Here is a 16144-nt window from a genome sequence, read left to right as displayed (position 1 = left end):
TTAAGGAATTTACCTTTTTGATTAAGATATTTCAGCATCTCTTGCCTCTCTTCTCTCTTTCCTTTTATTTTTTTATAAAAATAGAGTAAAGGAATAGTTCACTTAAAAATGAAAATTCTGTCATGTTTACTAACCCTCAAGTTGTTTCAAACCTGGATGTATTTCTTTCTTTGCTGAACACAAAGGAAAATATTATGAAAAATGTCGGTAACCAAACAGTTGATGGACCCCATGCTTCCATAGTATTTTTTTTTTTTTACTGATATTAAGTCAATGGGGTCCATCAACTGTCTGGTTACCGACATTTTTCACAATATCTTCCTTTGTATTCAGCAGAAACCTAAAGGTGTAGAGAACCTCACTACTATACCTGTTATTTTGGGGAAACTGTACTTTAATTGAGTTCCATTTAAAACTGATTATGTGTACTATAATTTAAATAATAATGTAATATATAATTTATTATAATTTAAGCTCAATTCCGCAGTACTTTTTGCACATCCCTGGAATAAACATTTAAAAATACAACACACAAACTTTCCATAATATATATAGTATGTGATTTTTAACCAAATGCTTGATAGAAATATTTTTTTTTTTGTAGAAAAAAATGTTAATCTTTGCACTTTTAAAAATATAGCAACGTTTTTGTTTTGTTTCAAATGTCGTGACGTCAACGTCTATCTAAGTCCCATGATTCCTTGCGCAGCCATCGATAACATTAACAACAGCAGTGTCGACTTGCTAACAATATCGGAGGAGCGGATCTTGTAATCGTTATCAAATAATTTATTTTTCAAGGTTTTGACTCGACGCTTATGTTTTGGTTTAGGCCGATCCGATCAGATTATAAATTCACCGAGTAACATTGTCAAGGTAGGTCCGATGACTAGTGGGATCAAATTAGCCTAACTAGCTACTCAGTAATCCATTGTGAAACACCGAAATGAAAATAATCAGCAAAGGACAGTACCACATATTCTGTTGTTTTATTAATGATTATACCTGTGTTAATTTAGTTAATTTGATATATAATGATGAGATGATTCTGCTTAAATCAACACTGATGTTGATAGTTAGCTGTTCTGACAAAGGAATCTAGTAGCTAGGTGTATTTTTCTTGGCATTATATTGATCTTTTGATTAACATTACCTGTTAGAAAAGAAGCATTTAACGTTTTATTCAGCAGTTGTGTAAATAAAATGTATGCCGTAAATGTGCCTGTCATTGTTTACTTAGGCCACCAAACGAATATATGATAGATTTGGGTTCTCTTTAATACATTGTCACGGACTTGGAATTGGTGTCCACTGTCTAGCATATCCTTGTCTCAATGTTCCTATTATTTGGACGTGGTCGATTTGAGCAGCTGTTCTCTAACACCTGTTTATGCGGTATTGATGAACAGATGGCATTTGCTGACGAGTCTTACATCCTTCTGCAAACAGATTAACTCAGAAGGTGTAGAGCTTTAGCTGTAGTTTCATCATTGTAACATTCTCTTAAAATAATATTTCCCATTTTGTGTCGTCGTCTTTCTTTTCATTAATGCAGTTTTAGGCTCCGTGCCTCTGGATCTCCACATTCCCAGACTTCTGAATCACATCCATGGATCAGGACTATGAGCGCCGGTTACTGCGGCAGATCAACGTTCAGAATGACAACACCAGCCCTATGGTGAGTCTATCATCTTCAATATTGCAGACTTGAAGTTGGCTGATTTTGACGTGCTGCATGCCATTTCCTTTATGCAATTTAAATACTTTCTTCTAACCTTTTTTTTTTTTTTGTATAAAGAAAGTAAAAGATGTAATATGTCACCTGACCCCAACCCCTGAGTCACCGCTGTCATCACCAAGCAAGCATGGTGACAGGTTCATACCATCTCGAGCTGGAGCTAACTGGAGCATAAATTTCCACAGAATAAATGTGAGTGAAATAATAAAAATAAACAGTAATGAAGCAAAGTGACTATCATTTAATTAGAATGTGAAGGGTCAAGTTCATATATATATTTTTCCCCTTATTACAGGAAAACGAGAAGTCTCCTAGCCAGAATAAAAAAACTAAAGACGCAACATCAGATACTGGCAAAGGTGAGTGTGGAGAGGACTGCATTGATTTTACCTGCTTTCATAAAGCTGTTCAGTCATGATGTCAGTTTATGAAAATAAACATACCAGCAAAGAGTGTGGACTGAAGTGTTACCATGCATTGTTAATTTAGGATTATTTATATACTATTATAATATTTATTCATATTGGAAATTGAATTATCTTTTATCCTCATTTTATGTTTATTACATATTGGTTGTTAGTTGTTGTTTTTAATATATATAATTCTATGTAGCTTTACTTTATTTTTTTTAGTTTTAGCTAGAAATAAAATGATTTACAAGTTATTTTAGTACTTCAACTTAAAGTTTTTTTTTATTATTATTATTTTATCTAGTATTTATTATATTTTAGCTTCATTTCAATGACCAATGCTATTGACAATGCCATTCTTATGATAACTTCATTATGGTGGACTATGCTCCTCATTCTTGATGGATGATGCTCGGCCCTTTTATGTCATACAACTTGTTGTAATTTCTCTCATTCACTGTGTTGTCTGGCAGCGGATGGCTTGGCGTATTCTGCCCTGTTGAAGAATGAGTTGCTTGGGGCTGGGATTGAGAAGGTCCTGGATCCTCAGACAGAAGATAGAAGACTACAGCCCTCCACACCTGAGAGGAGGAGCCTCTTTAGTGTAAATCTATTTAATCCTCTAATCTGTTCATTTGATGCCACCAGAGTGTTTTGATCCATGTGTTTAATGCCACCTGTGGACATTATGTTTGCATGTTTAGTATTCGCTCAGTGCTAAAAGATCCACTCCTGACGATAACAGTGTTTCCCCGTACTCCCTCTCCCCTGTTAGCAGCAAAAGGTAAGTTGAATATTTCTCTTGATAAATATGTGATTGATTAGTAAAATGCATTGTTTTAATTGCATGCTTTGTTTTTGTTTATAGTCAGAAGCTGCTGCGGTCGCCAAGAAAACCAACGCGCAAAATTTCCAAGATTCCGTTTAAGGTGCTAGATGCACCAGAGCTACAAGATGACTTCTACCTCAACTTAGTAGACTGGTCCTCTTTAAATGTACTTAGTGTTGGACTGGGAACTTGTGTTTACCTTTGGAGTGCCTGCACCAGTCAAGTATGTATGATATACATTTTTCTTATGCATTCAACTTACTTTTGATGTTTATCCAAATTTATGTTCTGTAAATATCCAGGGAACACTTGGTCTAAGTTGTGTTTTTTTTCTTTGGTTTGTCTACAGGTAACACGACTATGTGACCTATCAGTAGAGGGAGATTCAGTCACATCTGTGGGCTGGTCGGAGAGAGTGAGTTAACCCTTCATGACTTGGACTTTCGGAAGTTTCTTTTTGGAATTTGTGGTCTAACAGTTGGCCTACTACTTCTCTTTTAGGGTAATCTTGTCGCTGTTGGTACGCACAAAGGCTTTGTACAAATTTGGGATGCTACTGCTGGCAAAAAGCTGTTTGCCTTGGAGGGACATACAGCAAGAGTTGGTAAGATTTTTATTTCTTATGAAGTAACTGGAAAAATTAGGCTAAAATCATTGGAATTCCATGTTTGTTTGTTTTTATTAATACTTTTATGCAAGGATGCTTTAAATTGATCAAATTACATTATATAGCCTATTCAAATATATATTTAAATTCAAATAAATGCTGATGCAAAAAATGTACAGTACGGTTTCCCAAAAAACTGTTTTTAACGTTGATTATACAAAATGTTTCTTGGGGACCAAATCAGCACATTAGTATGGTTTCTGAAGGATCATATGACACTGAAGACTGGAGTAATGATGCTGAAAATTCACTTATTCAGCATCACAAATACACAAATTCTTTTTTTTTACAATGTATGCGCTTCACGTTCTAGTCACATCGTTTTACTGAAATATATGTGCGAGGTAAACCAGTTATGAAAAGTTGACAGTTATGAATAATGTGCCCTCAGGTGCATTGGCCTGGAATGCAGATCAGCTGTCATCAGGCAGCCGGGACCGGATGATCCTTCAGAGAGACATCAGGACGCCCCCTCTGCAGTCAGAGCGCAGGCTGCAGGGTCATAGACAAGAGGTCTGCGGACTCAAGTGGAGCACTGACCATCAGCTGCTGGCCTCTGGTGGAAATGACAACAAGGTGACCGCTTGTGCTACAGAATAATAAACACAAAAAAGATTTTAGGACTCTGCGATCTAAAAACAATCCTGTGATCCCTGCAGCTGTTAGTGTGGAATCACTCGAGCGTGTTACCGATGCAGCAGTACACCGAGCACCTGGCCGCAGTGAAGGCAATCGCCTGGTCTCCTCACCAGCACGGGCTGTTGGCCTCCGGAGGGGGAACGGCAGATCGCTGCATCCGCTTCTGGAACACCCTCACAGCGCAGCCACTGCAGTGTATCGACACCGGCTCACAAGTCTGCAACCTGGCCTGGTCCAAACACACCAATGAACTGGTATGTTTATTCTGATCAACTGACAAAACGCTCATTGTTGATGTGTTGTTTTTTTTTTGGTTTGCTATTACATGCATTATAGCTGTAGATACAGACAAATAGGTATGATGGTGGGTCTTATTGGATGGTCCAATGTTTGTCTTCTCCAGGTCAGCACGCACGGTTATTCTCAGAATCAGATCCTCGTGTGGAAATACCCCTCGCTCACTCAAGTAGCCAAATTGACCGGCCACTCGTATAGGGTGCTCTATCTGGTAAGTACTGCTTCCCTCTGTTGTTTTACTTAAATAATGTCTAGACATACTAGACAAAATGCTGTTTACTGACACTATTCTTTTATCTTGAAGGCGATGTCTCCAGATGGAGAAGCAATAGTGACAGGAGCAGGTGATGAAACTCTACGCTTTTGGAATGTATTTAGTAAAACACGATCAACAAAGGTATGGTATTTTTTTGGTAAAATATTGTCAATATTGACTTTTCCTCAAGTTCATGTCCTCATTGTAATTTTCTCTCTCTTGTCTTTTAGGAATCTGTCTCAGTTTTAAACCTGTTCACCAGAATACGATAATCGGGCTGATAAAACTGATTGAATCTTTATAACATTTGTCGTCAATCACATGCAGTAGACTGGACATAAAAGACATAAAGATCTACTGCTGTCTCATCCACAACACTTGTTTTTGTCTCCCCTGATATTTCATTTTAAGTTCAAATGTTATGTTTACTTTTATGTGTACAGTTCAGTTCATGGTTTTATGTGATTGTTTTTGGTTAAAAAGAAATGTCTATGATGTATGACGTATGTTATCCAAGCCTTAAGCCAGAAACAATGCCATTGAATCAGGGTGTAAAGAAAAAAAAAGCCATTGTGAAACAGCTTCCTCTGGAATTATTTGTAAGCATTCTAATGAGTGATCGTTTGATTGTGAGGGTGAAAAAAAAGTTTATGAAAGAAAATTCAGTTTTTAACTTGAGTTGCTTAAGATTGATATTGAGCATTATAAAACACCCTGAACATTTTATAATGGTTTGTTGTCATTTGTTACTAGAGTATGAATTTGCAAATTTACTAATTTCTTTACAAGGTTTAAATCGGAAAACATAAGTGTTTTGCACATACTAGAACAGTTTCCCAAACTTGGGTGTTTGAGTTGAGGAAAGGCAAATAATTAAATCATGAAAATATTAAATAAAATCTAAATCAAGAAATACTTTAAAATAGTTTTTGTTTACCTGCATAAAGTGACCAGTAACCAACCATCAGAGAACCATAAACAGGCGGTTACATTTTTTAAATGTATGAATTACTGAACTAATAAATCTGAGTACTTCATGTGAATAGTTTTGGTCAAACTGATTCAGCTGACAAAATGATTAGAAATCCCTGTACTATATGATTGACAGGAGCACACAGGGTTAGAAATACTTTATGCCCATGTAATTGCCCTACACTTTTTGTTTGCTTAAGGATTTTTGTTATCTTTAGGGAAATATAAGACAGTAGAGTATGAAAGCAATGTCATGTCAAACAGGAATGACTAAATCACTCTCACCTGAATAACTTTGGGCTCAGACATTCAATACTTTGGAGACAGAGATATTTTGTTTATGAAAGATGCATTACATTTATCAAAACTGACAGTTTAAGACATTAGAAAACGGATTCAAATTTCTGATCACAGAAAATAAATAACTTAATATATTCAAATAAAAACATTAGACATTTAAAAATCTTACCAACCCCAAACTTTTGAACAGTTGTATACTTATATAAACAGCATCTTACTAATTTCATCCTTTAGTAGGGAGATTCAGAACACCATAAAACAAAACAACGATTCCTTTATTCCAGTGTCTATTAGATTATTTATTGAGAAAGGTTCATAAAATATTTCTTAAACAGGATGTGCCCTCAAACACAAATCGAATATAGTGAAGAAATGTTAACGACTGCAAAAAATGAATTGAAAGTGAAATGTAAATTGTACAGATAAAGTTGCTTGTAAATTTTGCTCTCAAATGCAGAACTAAATCAGGATTCCTTTGTTGCCAGTTTCCACCGCTGAAGCCACTGTTGGAATGTCAGTCCCTCTCTCTGCATGTCTGGCAGGGCAAACTGACCAGGCTGCTCCCACCTGCACAGACAGACACACACAATCCAACAGTGTGTTCATCTCATTCAAATCATAGTTTGAACATTTGAGGATCAGTATGGCTCCTGTAGCTGTTAGTTTCCAACCATTCCACGAAGGGCCAATATTGGAAACATTTGAGAGGCCCATGCTTACCAGTGTGTGATGGCAGTCTTCACTTGTTCTGAGTAAAGCAGGCCTTTAGAGCACCTCTGTGTGAGCTCACGGGCCCGCGGGAGCAACGTCTGCAGAATCTCTCCATCAGCAGTCTTCACATGCTGCAGCAAAGCTGAAACCGACAAAAGAGGTGTTTTGAGTTTTTAAAGTCTCCCATTATGCTATTTTAAAGGTTCCTAATTTTTTATTGTAGGTGACCTCCTGTTTTGGAGGTCACCTACAATTAGATTACATGCTTCCCATAGTAAAAAACAACAACATTTTATCATAATATACATTGCACATGACCTAATTTCTCAACAAGTCTGAAAACTATTTGTTTGAAGATTTGGTCTCTCTAAAACCCTCCTTTCCATGAGTTACTCTGCTCTGATTGGCCAGACAGCCCAGTCTGCTGTGATTGGTCTACCGAATCAATTCTTAGTTCTTACTTTTAGGAGATAACTTTATTTGTCATGCACTTTGACCTTTAAAATTTGGCAGACTTTTTACAGTCACAAACAGCTATATAAACACACTGCATGAAAGGTAATATTTGAAAAAGCATAATAGGGACAGTTTAAATATTGCCATACTCTGCTGATCGGGAGATGGAAGCTGTGCTGTCAGCTTCTGCAGGTCTGATGTTGACTCTGAGAAAAGCTGAAGAAGCCTGCACAGATATCGTAACTCCAGCCGTCGGGCTGCTGCCTGAGACCAAAGCTCCTCTGGGGCCTGACAAAAAAAAAAGAGACTCCTGACACACTCTACCAGCAGTTTTGGCTGAATTTTGGGTTGAAAGAAAAGTGTAGGATATGGATAGTCAATCTTTGACAAAAATATTTAATCTGTGTTAACAGCAATTTATCAGAAAGGTAGTAAGTGCTGTAGGTGGTAAAATAATATAATTTAAAATGGCATTAAGAAAAATTCGGAATAAATTAAGAGTATTAATAGACTATGAGTGAGCATCTCACCATATACATGGGGAATGACAGACTTTCACGGAGTTTGTGGAAAACTGGGGACTGTATCCGGTGGATTGAAAGCTGAGCTGCAGGTAGTTTCTGCCCCCTATTGGTAAAAAACAAAAACAATCAAAGGCTTGGTCACTGCACAGACATTAAGCCTCAAGAGAATTTCCCCCCCAAAATTAAGTGATAATGCAATATAAATGTGCACTGCAAACAGACAGTAACCAAGAAAATGTTTTAACATCTTCACTAGCTTCTGCCTTTGTGTTTTAAAGAAACTGAAATTCTAGTGCAGCATGGTATACTGTACAATGGCATTTAAATCCTACTAATGGAGAAAGAAAAATGGTTTTGGTAGATTTTCTGACCCCTTCATGACCCTGCAATCCAGTGCAGCCAGTGATACACAGCTAAAGTGCTTGGCCCCTTGTGACACAGAGTTGCGGAGTCCACTGCTGGCATCAATCACTCTGCAAAACTGAGGATTGAGCTTTTCCTGAACAAACTGGCCAACCTGAAAGAGGTTTCAAGTATATGATTACATACACACACACACACACACACACATATACACATATAAATAATACATTATATATATATATATTGGATGAGATGATACCTTTGCATGGACACGGCTTAACTCGGTCTTCACGGAGGAGTTCCCCTTGATCAGGCTCCGTATCTGTTCTTGTCTCCTGTCCTATACAGACAAAGCACACAAGTAACAACTCCACACTATGAATGTGCAGTCTTTTGTCAGCAATAAATACAATTGCATACCACAAGCTGTCTGAAGTCCATGACACTTTGCCACTGTGTCTGCAGGGTTCTGATAGAGTCCAGCCCCTCTCTGGCCTTCAGCTGTAGCTGTGCGCACTGCTCTCTGATGCTGTCTCGAACTGCCACTTGCTTCACTCCCTCCATCTCTAATTCAAACACACACCTGCTCATAAACAGAACAAAACTCATTTGTATTTTACAACATCTGTTTAAATCTCTCGATAGATAGATAGACAGACATATACACCTCCATTATTGGTCTTAACTACATAATCATATAAGTTAAATACATAATCTTATTTTTAATATAAAATTAGATTCAAAGAGACAAATTTTTCTGAATTAAGAATTCAGAATATTTTTTTATACATATAAATTATACAGTCTCGACAGTGTGTACACAACCACCCTATAATGGTCTAAATCCACCCACTACTTGCTTTATATTCCCCATAAATTTAAACAGGGTAAAAAAACAAAAAAAAAAGTTTTTCAAGTTCTCTCTAAATTGTGACATCACAATGTAACAGGTCCAATCCCGCTCACGACTGTTTAAAAACGCAGTTAAAAGAAGTTTAACTTGTAAAAAAATGCGTCTCAACACCTTGCGGTTTCCACTTCCTGTTTCTCTTATTTTATAAGACACGTTGCGTGTAAATGGCCCATAATGAGAGGGAAAAACCCGCAAAAGTGTGTTTACATAGAAAATAATGGAAAGCAGCAAAGTGGAATGCAAAAACGTGTTCTGTGGAAACAGCCCTATACTGTTTCTCCAGTTTTGCTGTTGCCGGAGTGTCCAAGGCATGTTGGATGAAACTTTATAGACACATTCTGGGGACCCTTGTATTTACATTAGACTTATATTACATCTTGTAAAAAGTGGCATAATCAGTTTCTTAGATGACAATAGAGTAATCGTTTTGAGGAATGGAGCAAGTAATTTGAAAAATTACTTTGCAACATTATAAATTTGATGAATTTTGCATCAAAAAAATTTCATGAGAAAATTCAATTAGGGCTGCAACTAACGATTATTTTGATAATCGATTAATCGGACGATTATTTTTTCGATTAATCGATTAATCGGATAGAAATTAAATTTGATTTTTTTTATTATAACTAAATAAAACCGTAAATCAGGGTATTTATGTGTAAAAGTGTACTTTAAAAGTGCAAAAGCCACACATTGAGTTTTACTAATATCAATATTTGCATTGTTTTTAATGATAATTGCTGATGGCAAGTTGACAAACATGATTATTGTTAAAAAAATGATATCCAACATATTATGTTTTAACACAATTTTTGTTAAAACAAATTTACACAGACATGTTGTTCAGATGTGAATATCTGAACTAAAAACAAACTAAAAACATCTAAAATATATAATTCATTTAATTTTTATTTAAAATTAATTATATATAAGGAATATAAGGATAAAGAATATAATATATATTATATATATAATATATAAAAGAATATAATATAAGGATCAATTGATTAAATAAATATAGAAAGACTGAAAACAATTGTGTGAATGTAGAGCCGCAGTAGATCGCCTTTGAAAAACAATTAAAACTTAGTAGACAAATGCTATAAAAAGAGAACGGAATGGAGGTAACGTTACCCAGCAAGCTAACAGGCTTGAGTAAAGGACAGGAGAAATTATGCATTAGTGCACAAGCATTCGCTGAAAACCACTGAGTACAGTGACTAAAAAACAATATTTTACTGCTGCTGTTATTAACTGCCTTTGTATTTAATGCTTCACTTTGTAAACACCGTTTTAATTTAACCTATTTCTGCGGTAGCGCTATTTTAATCCATCACTTACGTTGCGAGCGAACTGATTGCACAACCTGATGCTCGAGACAAAATACAGACATCCCGGAAGTCCCGGGAGTCTCCCGCATATTGATTGCGGCTCCCTGATGCCCGTGAATTAGTTCAAACTCCCGAAATCTAGAGCGCGCAAGCAAGAGCGCGCATGCGAGACAGAAGAGACTGCTCCAAACCGTGTAGCGCGCGCGCTCGGCAGAGCGCCTGAGGGAGAGAGACCTTGCGTGTGTGTGCGTACCAGTAAACGCTCCCCGTGACGTAAGCAGACCAACTAATCGATAATGACATTCGTTGACAACGATTTTCATAATCGATTATAATCGATTTTATCGATTAGTTGTTGCAGCCCTAAATTCAATATTATTTGCCATAATGATATAGATTGGACTGAGGGAATTCTCACCTGGACTTTGTGTCTGTTATGTGTGCAGTCTCTGCTTTTCTCATCAAAGCTATGATTTCAGTCTCCAGGTGCAAATGTCTTTTGCGAGTCTGAGACAATTCAAAATAACTCTGCTCCACTTCCTCCCAGGCAGACTGCGAGCAAACACACACACACACACACACACACACACACACACACACACACACACACACACACACACACACACACACACACACACACACACAAATACAACTTGAGCCACAAGAGAATGAGTGTAAAATGCTCTCACTGAGAGTACCATCTCCATTGATCACCTGTAATAGACTATGGACGGGTGTTAACTCCTCCTGCTCTGACGACACATCTATTAGGTGATCACTCTCATAACGAAACCTGTAATAAAGACAAATGCTTGAGAAATAAGCAATTCAATAATGTGAATACTTTATAGAGTGTGGTTTGATAATACATTACGATGAAAAAATTTACCCTAGAGCCGAAACATCATGCTTCACATTTAAAGCTGCGATCTTCTCCTCTAACGCCACCTGCTGTCTGAAGGTCAGGGCTTGCAGAGCCAAAAGCACTTGGTTTGGAGGATGAGACCGTAGGAGGTTCTTAAGGAATTAAACATGTTGATGTTCAGAGGATAAACAGAGATGCATACTCTTAAAACAAGTGTCTTCACTTACCTCCACTGCACTCATCCAGTGTTGGATCATGGCATTCCTTTGATCATGAATAAATCTAGATAAAAAATAAATGAATTAGGATTAACAAGGCAACATAGCTAAAGCTCTACTATCTACAATATCAACGTCAAAGGCCTGTGTCTCTTACTCAGTGGAGGGATTTGCTTTTAGTTCACTCTCTAGCAGGCACTGGGAAAAGTGAACCCTATCGCTGCAGAGCTCTCTAACATTCTTCTGAAATGAGATAGAATTTATATTTAACAAAATCAGTGGAAAGACAAGTTGTTTAATCAAGTGGTCAAGTGGAGTTTGGCTGGTTAACATGATCCCTACTGGAAGATGTTGTAACTCCATCATATGGCTGAAAAAAGCTTTAACAAATTTGCGTAAAAAAAATAAAAATATTTCAGATTTTAAACTCACATCAACTATGATAGGAGGCCAAAATGTAGCTATATAATGATATTATAGTATGCATCACAAACACCTTTAAATACAGCAACACTTACTAAAACTAAGGGATCTGCTCCAGCTCCACTGTCTGAATTGTCAGATGGCCCAAACACAAGCTTCACCTCTGCTTTCCTGGACAAGAAGAGAAATAGTGTGATATATATACACACACACACACACTACTGTTCAAAAGTCTGGGGTCTATGAAATCTTGTTTCCGCCACAGAATAAAACATTTTAAAAGATAATTGTGACTTTTTAGCTCACAATTGTGTTTACATCTCACAATTCTGGACTGTATTTCTCAGAATTGCGAGATATAAACTCACAATTGCGTGTTATAAGGTCAGAATTGCAAAATATAAACTCAAAATAGCGTTCAATTGCGTCAGGCTAATCTCATTAAGAAATCATTGATTATCTAATAAGGAACCATCTTAGCCCTAAATTTGATATTACTTACTGATTTTTTAAGCTTGTTTCTATATTAGTTAATAGTAGTAGCTGAAGTGTTAATGTAGTACTACTCAGTCCTGCATTACTTCCTGCGTAGTTACTTATTAATGACGGACCATTACTCTAAAGTGTTACAGAGTAAAACCACAGTGAAAATTTTCACATCACCAACGTGTGTGGGATGTCTCTACAACCCCCAAAAATGAGAGTATAAATCTTCGGCTACTGGTACCAGATTTACATTTTGCACATCTGAAATCCACATACAAATTAACCTTCATAGTTGTCTCCGCACATTAAACTGGGATTGGAGGAAAGTAATATTTTTTAAACATCAAATAAATGGCACACAGCAGCATTAGAAAGCTGCCATAGAACTATGACAGTCTGGAGGTGATATATTTGCTCACTTGGACAACTCTTCCAGGGCATGGCGTTGGGTGCCAATCATGCGTGTGTCCTCTAACAGCACATTTCTCTCCTCAGAGCAGCGCTGCCTGAAGGACTCCAACAGGATCTGTCTGCATCTGCTCTCCATGAAGTCCTCCCAGTTCCTCTTCACGTTCTGCTCTGCTTACCAGTCACAAGGGAGGAAAGCTATTAGTAACAACAACAACATAACAAGCTTTTTCCGTAATCTGATGAATTTTTAATCAGGATATTAAATGGGCAACAAATTATCTTAAAATGAAAGTTGCTGCAGAGGCAGAGCAAGCTATTGTAAGACTAAGTTACAGTTATGAACACTTTAAAACAAAAAAGAAGCAGCATACACCGATTTTTACAATAAAACCAGTAACGTGCGTTAAGTAATTAGAGACCATTTTGATCTCATTATGACGATTCACAGTGACTGTGGCAGGTGTGTACCACAGGGGTTGGCAGGCATTAGGATAGAAATGGATAGAATTGAACAGAAAAAAGAAAATTCACCTTCAGTAGCAAGTTGATCCTCCACTCTACTGATCTTTGTGTCCAGTTGAAGGAGTTCAGTCTGAAGGGCATTAATCTCTCTCTGAAGCTCAAGCCTTCTTGTATCTTTATTCTGATTTTTCAACTGTTTAAACTACAAAGAACAATTACCTTTTCATGCTGTTCATATGAATCCTTATAGGAGCAGATTAGCAAATAGGAAATTAAACTAATAAGCTACTGTTCTTTACCTCTTTATCTTGTAAAACTTTGTACCTAAGGATTCAGATTGTCAAGGAACAATTCCACTGATCAGACAACCACAATTTATCTTAAGTAACAACTTAATTTGCAACATTTTTAACAGTGTAGTATAAACACAAAAACTGTGATGGGCCTACTGAAATCATCAGATCCTGTATATGCATTGATTTATGCCATATAATCTGTGTTATTTAATTTATTTATATACTATTTATTGATATTTTTAATTATCTTCTATTTTTAATTTGCTCGGTACTTTTTATTTTCAATTTTTATGTGCTTTTATAATTTTTATTAGCTTTGTTTAAGTTTACATGTCTATTTAGCTTTAATTTGAGTATTAGTCATTTTAATATTCTATATATAAATTATATTTCAGCTTTATTTAAATTAACAAAGGCGCATATATATATATATATATATATATATATATATATATATATATATATATATATATATATATATATATGTATATAAACATCACATTTACAGAAAACTTTAAGGATACCATTGAACATTCCCTCTCATCACCCGAACATTCCTGTAAGATAAAAAGATATTCTAATCGGTGCATTTAAAAACACGTAATTTAGTAAGAATCAGAGATAATAACAACCTCTCTTTATAAACATGTTGCGTTATATATTTCCAAATGGAAGCTCCAGGACCGACGCATAACCTGCACAAAAACGTAACTTACGTTAAACACATGATAATTCTAAAATCGTTGATGAGGATTAATGTTAAAGTTCATAAAAACCCACTAACGTCTTCATATAGCCGTCATCCGGCAGTCTGGCTGCTGGCAAATCAAGTTCCTCAATAGCCCAGCGCTTTAGTTCCTGACTGAGACTCGACATCTTTTTGAAACTTTTTAATAATAAAACAAACCTACAGTATCCAAATCTCACATCTTCTAAATTATGACGAAAAGACAAGTCAAAATACGCGGGAGACGTTTCTTCGCCCCGTTTATTCTGCGATTTGTAGCTGACTGTGCCGATGCTGCCCCCACAGGATACTATACACCATTCACATCAGTGTTGCCAGCTGTACGATAATTATCGTATTTGTACAATAATGAAAACGATCAATAATGAAAAAATCCCATAATGTACGATAATTTCAGAGTTTTCAGTCGTTCGTCCAAACACACAACCTACCGCTTCTCTCTCTGACCCAGAATCATTTCTCAGGCTCGCCTGCCTGCACGCAAGCACGTAGCCTACGTATACACACACACACACACACACACACACACACACACACACAGGCACCACACGGTGTCGCCCGGCACGCACGCCACCGCTGCTAGCTAAACACCCTCACACAGCAGCGTTATATTTGTGTAATTTGATGCAATGTTTAAATAATACAAAGTATAGTGATATAAATATACAAACATTTATTTAACACAGTAATTTACTGCTCTTGTTTTACTACGGATTCACATTACTGTAATTGTTTTGAAGTCACCATAATGGTTAAAGTGTTCCATAAACTTGGGATTTTATCTTCATATTCAAATGTCTGATCTAGTCAAGTCAGAACTGTGAAAAATGAAAACATTTGTTAAGACAATGACAAGCTAGAATAAAATAAGACAACTGGCTTTTTTAAAGCTTCAAACTATAATATTATTAGCGTTATTTCAGCATAAAAATGTACCAATAACGAATTTCAAATTCATAACTTTTAGTAGATGTATATTTCAGAATAGTAAAGCAGCTGCTGAAATTTATTTTTGAAAGGTGTGAGATCATCTTGCAACACAAGATCTTTTTCTTATCACCCAATGACGCACAGACATCGATACTCATCACACAAAACACAACAATGGCACTCAACAAATAATAATAATGAAAAAGATTAATTCTGAACATTACAAAATAAACTAAACAAAAAAAAAACTGTGGTGTGTGTGTGTGTGTGTGTGTGTGTGTTATAGTAATTTTGTATTTATTATAATACTACACATTGCCATTGTCCACAGGGGTGAAGTTTGTGCTTAACATTAAGGACCGTAATGGAAACAAGTCCTTAACCTTATTGTTATCCTTGACGAACAAGTGTATTTTACTTTTGCCTAATCAAATCAAATCAAATACATTTTCATAAAGGGCAAATTGTCATTACTGTTTTCCATATTTTATTTCAGCATAAAAATGTACCAATATCTTATTTAAAATTCATAACTTTTTGTAGATGGATATTTCAGAATAGTAAAGCAGCTGCTGAAATTTATTTTTGAAAGGTGTGAGATCATCTTGCAACACACGATTTTTTTCTTATCACCTAATGACGCACAGACATCGATACTCATCACACAAAACACAACAATGGCACTCAACAAATAATAATAATGAAAAAGATAAATTCTGAACATTACAAAATAAACTAAACAAAAAAAAAAACACAAATAGCTAAAAGTGAACCAAAATAAGTTTAGCACATGGTACATATGCAGTGTTAAATACAGTATTGTACATTTTCCAAGAAATGTCCAAGAGTGCATGCAGATACAAGAGACGTCCTACTGTGGAATTACTGAGAAAGTCATG

General features: G+C 36.1%; 2 protein-coding genes across 2 annotated transcripts; one reads left to right on the top strand and one right to left on the bottom strand.

Moving 5' to 3' along the window:
• The first annotated feature begins 582 nt into the window (after positions 1-582).
• Positions 583-5560, top strand: fzr1a (fizzy/cell division cycle 20 related 1a). The gene is made up of 14 exons (XM_077224427.1): positions 583-876; positions 1556-1678; positions 1799-1930; positions 2034-2097; positions 2622-2752; positions 2853-2932; positions 3017-3200; positions 3327-3392; positions 3479-3581; positions 4036-4220; positions 4304-4537; positions 4687-4791; positions 4885-4977; positions 5067-5560. Exons 2-14 carry the CDS (start codon positions 1610-1612, stop codon positions 5106-5108), a joined length of 1488 nt encoding a protein of 495 aa, XP_077080542.1. The 5' UTR covers positions 583-876; positions 1556-1609; the 3' UTR covers positions 5109-5560.
• An 822-nt stretch (positions 5561-6382) lies between these two features.
• haus5 (HAUS augmin-like complex, subunit 5) lies at positions 6383-14824 on the bottom strand. The gene is made up of 19 exons (XM_077224426.1): positions 14352-14824; positions 14200-14262; positions 14092-14124; positions 13571-13595; positions 13341-13473; positions 12818-12977; positions 12008-12083; positions 11647-11732; positions 11499-11553; positions 11296-11423; positions 11121-11199; positions 10825-10958; positions 8583-8745; positions 8422-8502; positions 8171-8316; positions 7806-7902; positions 7425-7563; positions 6829-6961; positions 6383-6675 (listed from the first exon to the last, which is right to left on the bottom strand). The coding sequence occupies exons 1-19, from the start codon at positions 14441-14443 to the stop codon at positions 6573-6575; spliced, it is 1926 nt and encodes a 641-aa protein (XP_077080541.1). The 5' UTR covers positions 14444-14824; the 3' UTR covers positions 6383-6572.
• Positions 14825-16144: the final 1320 nt, after the last annotated feature.

This window comes from Siphateles boraxobius, unplaced genomic scaffold, assembly GCF_051911475.1.
Source record: "Siphateles boraxobius isolate OS27281-9 unplaced genomic scaffold, OSU_SipBor_1 9, whole genome shotgun sequence".
Taxonomy (NCBI): Eukaryota; Metazoa; Chordata; class Actinopteri; order Cypriniformes; family Leuciscidae; genus Siphateles; species Siphateles boraxobius.
Note: the sequence above shows the minus strand (reverse complement) of the source record. Positions and strands in the feature narration are given on the sequence as shown.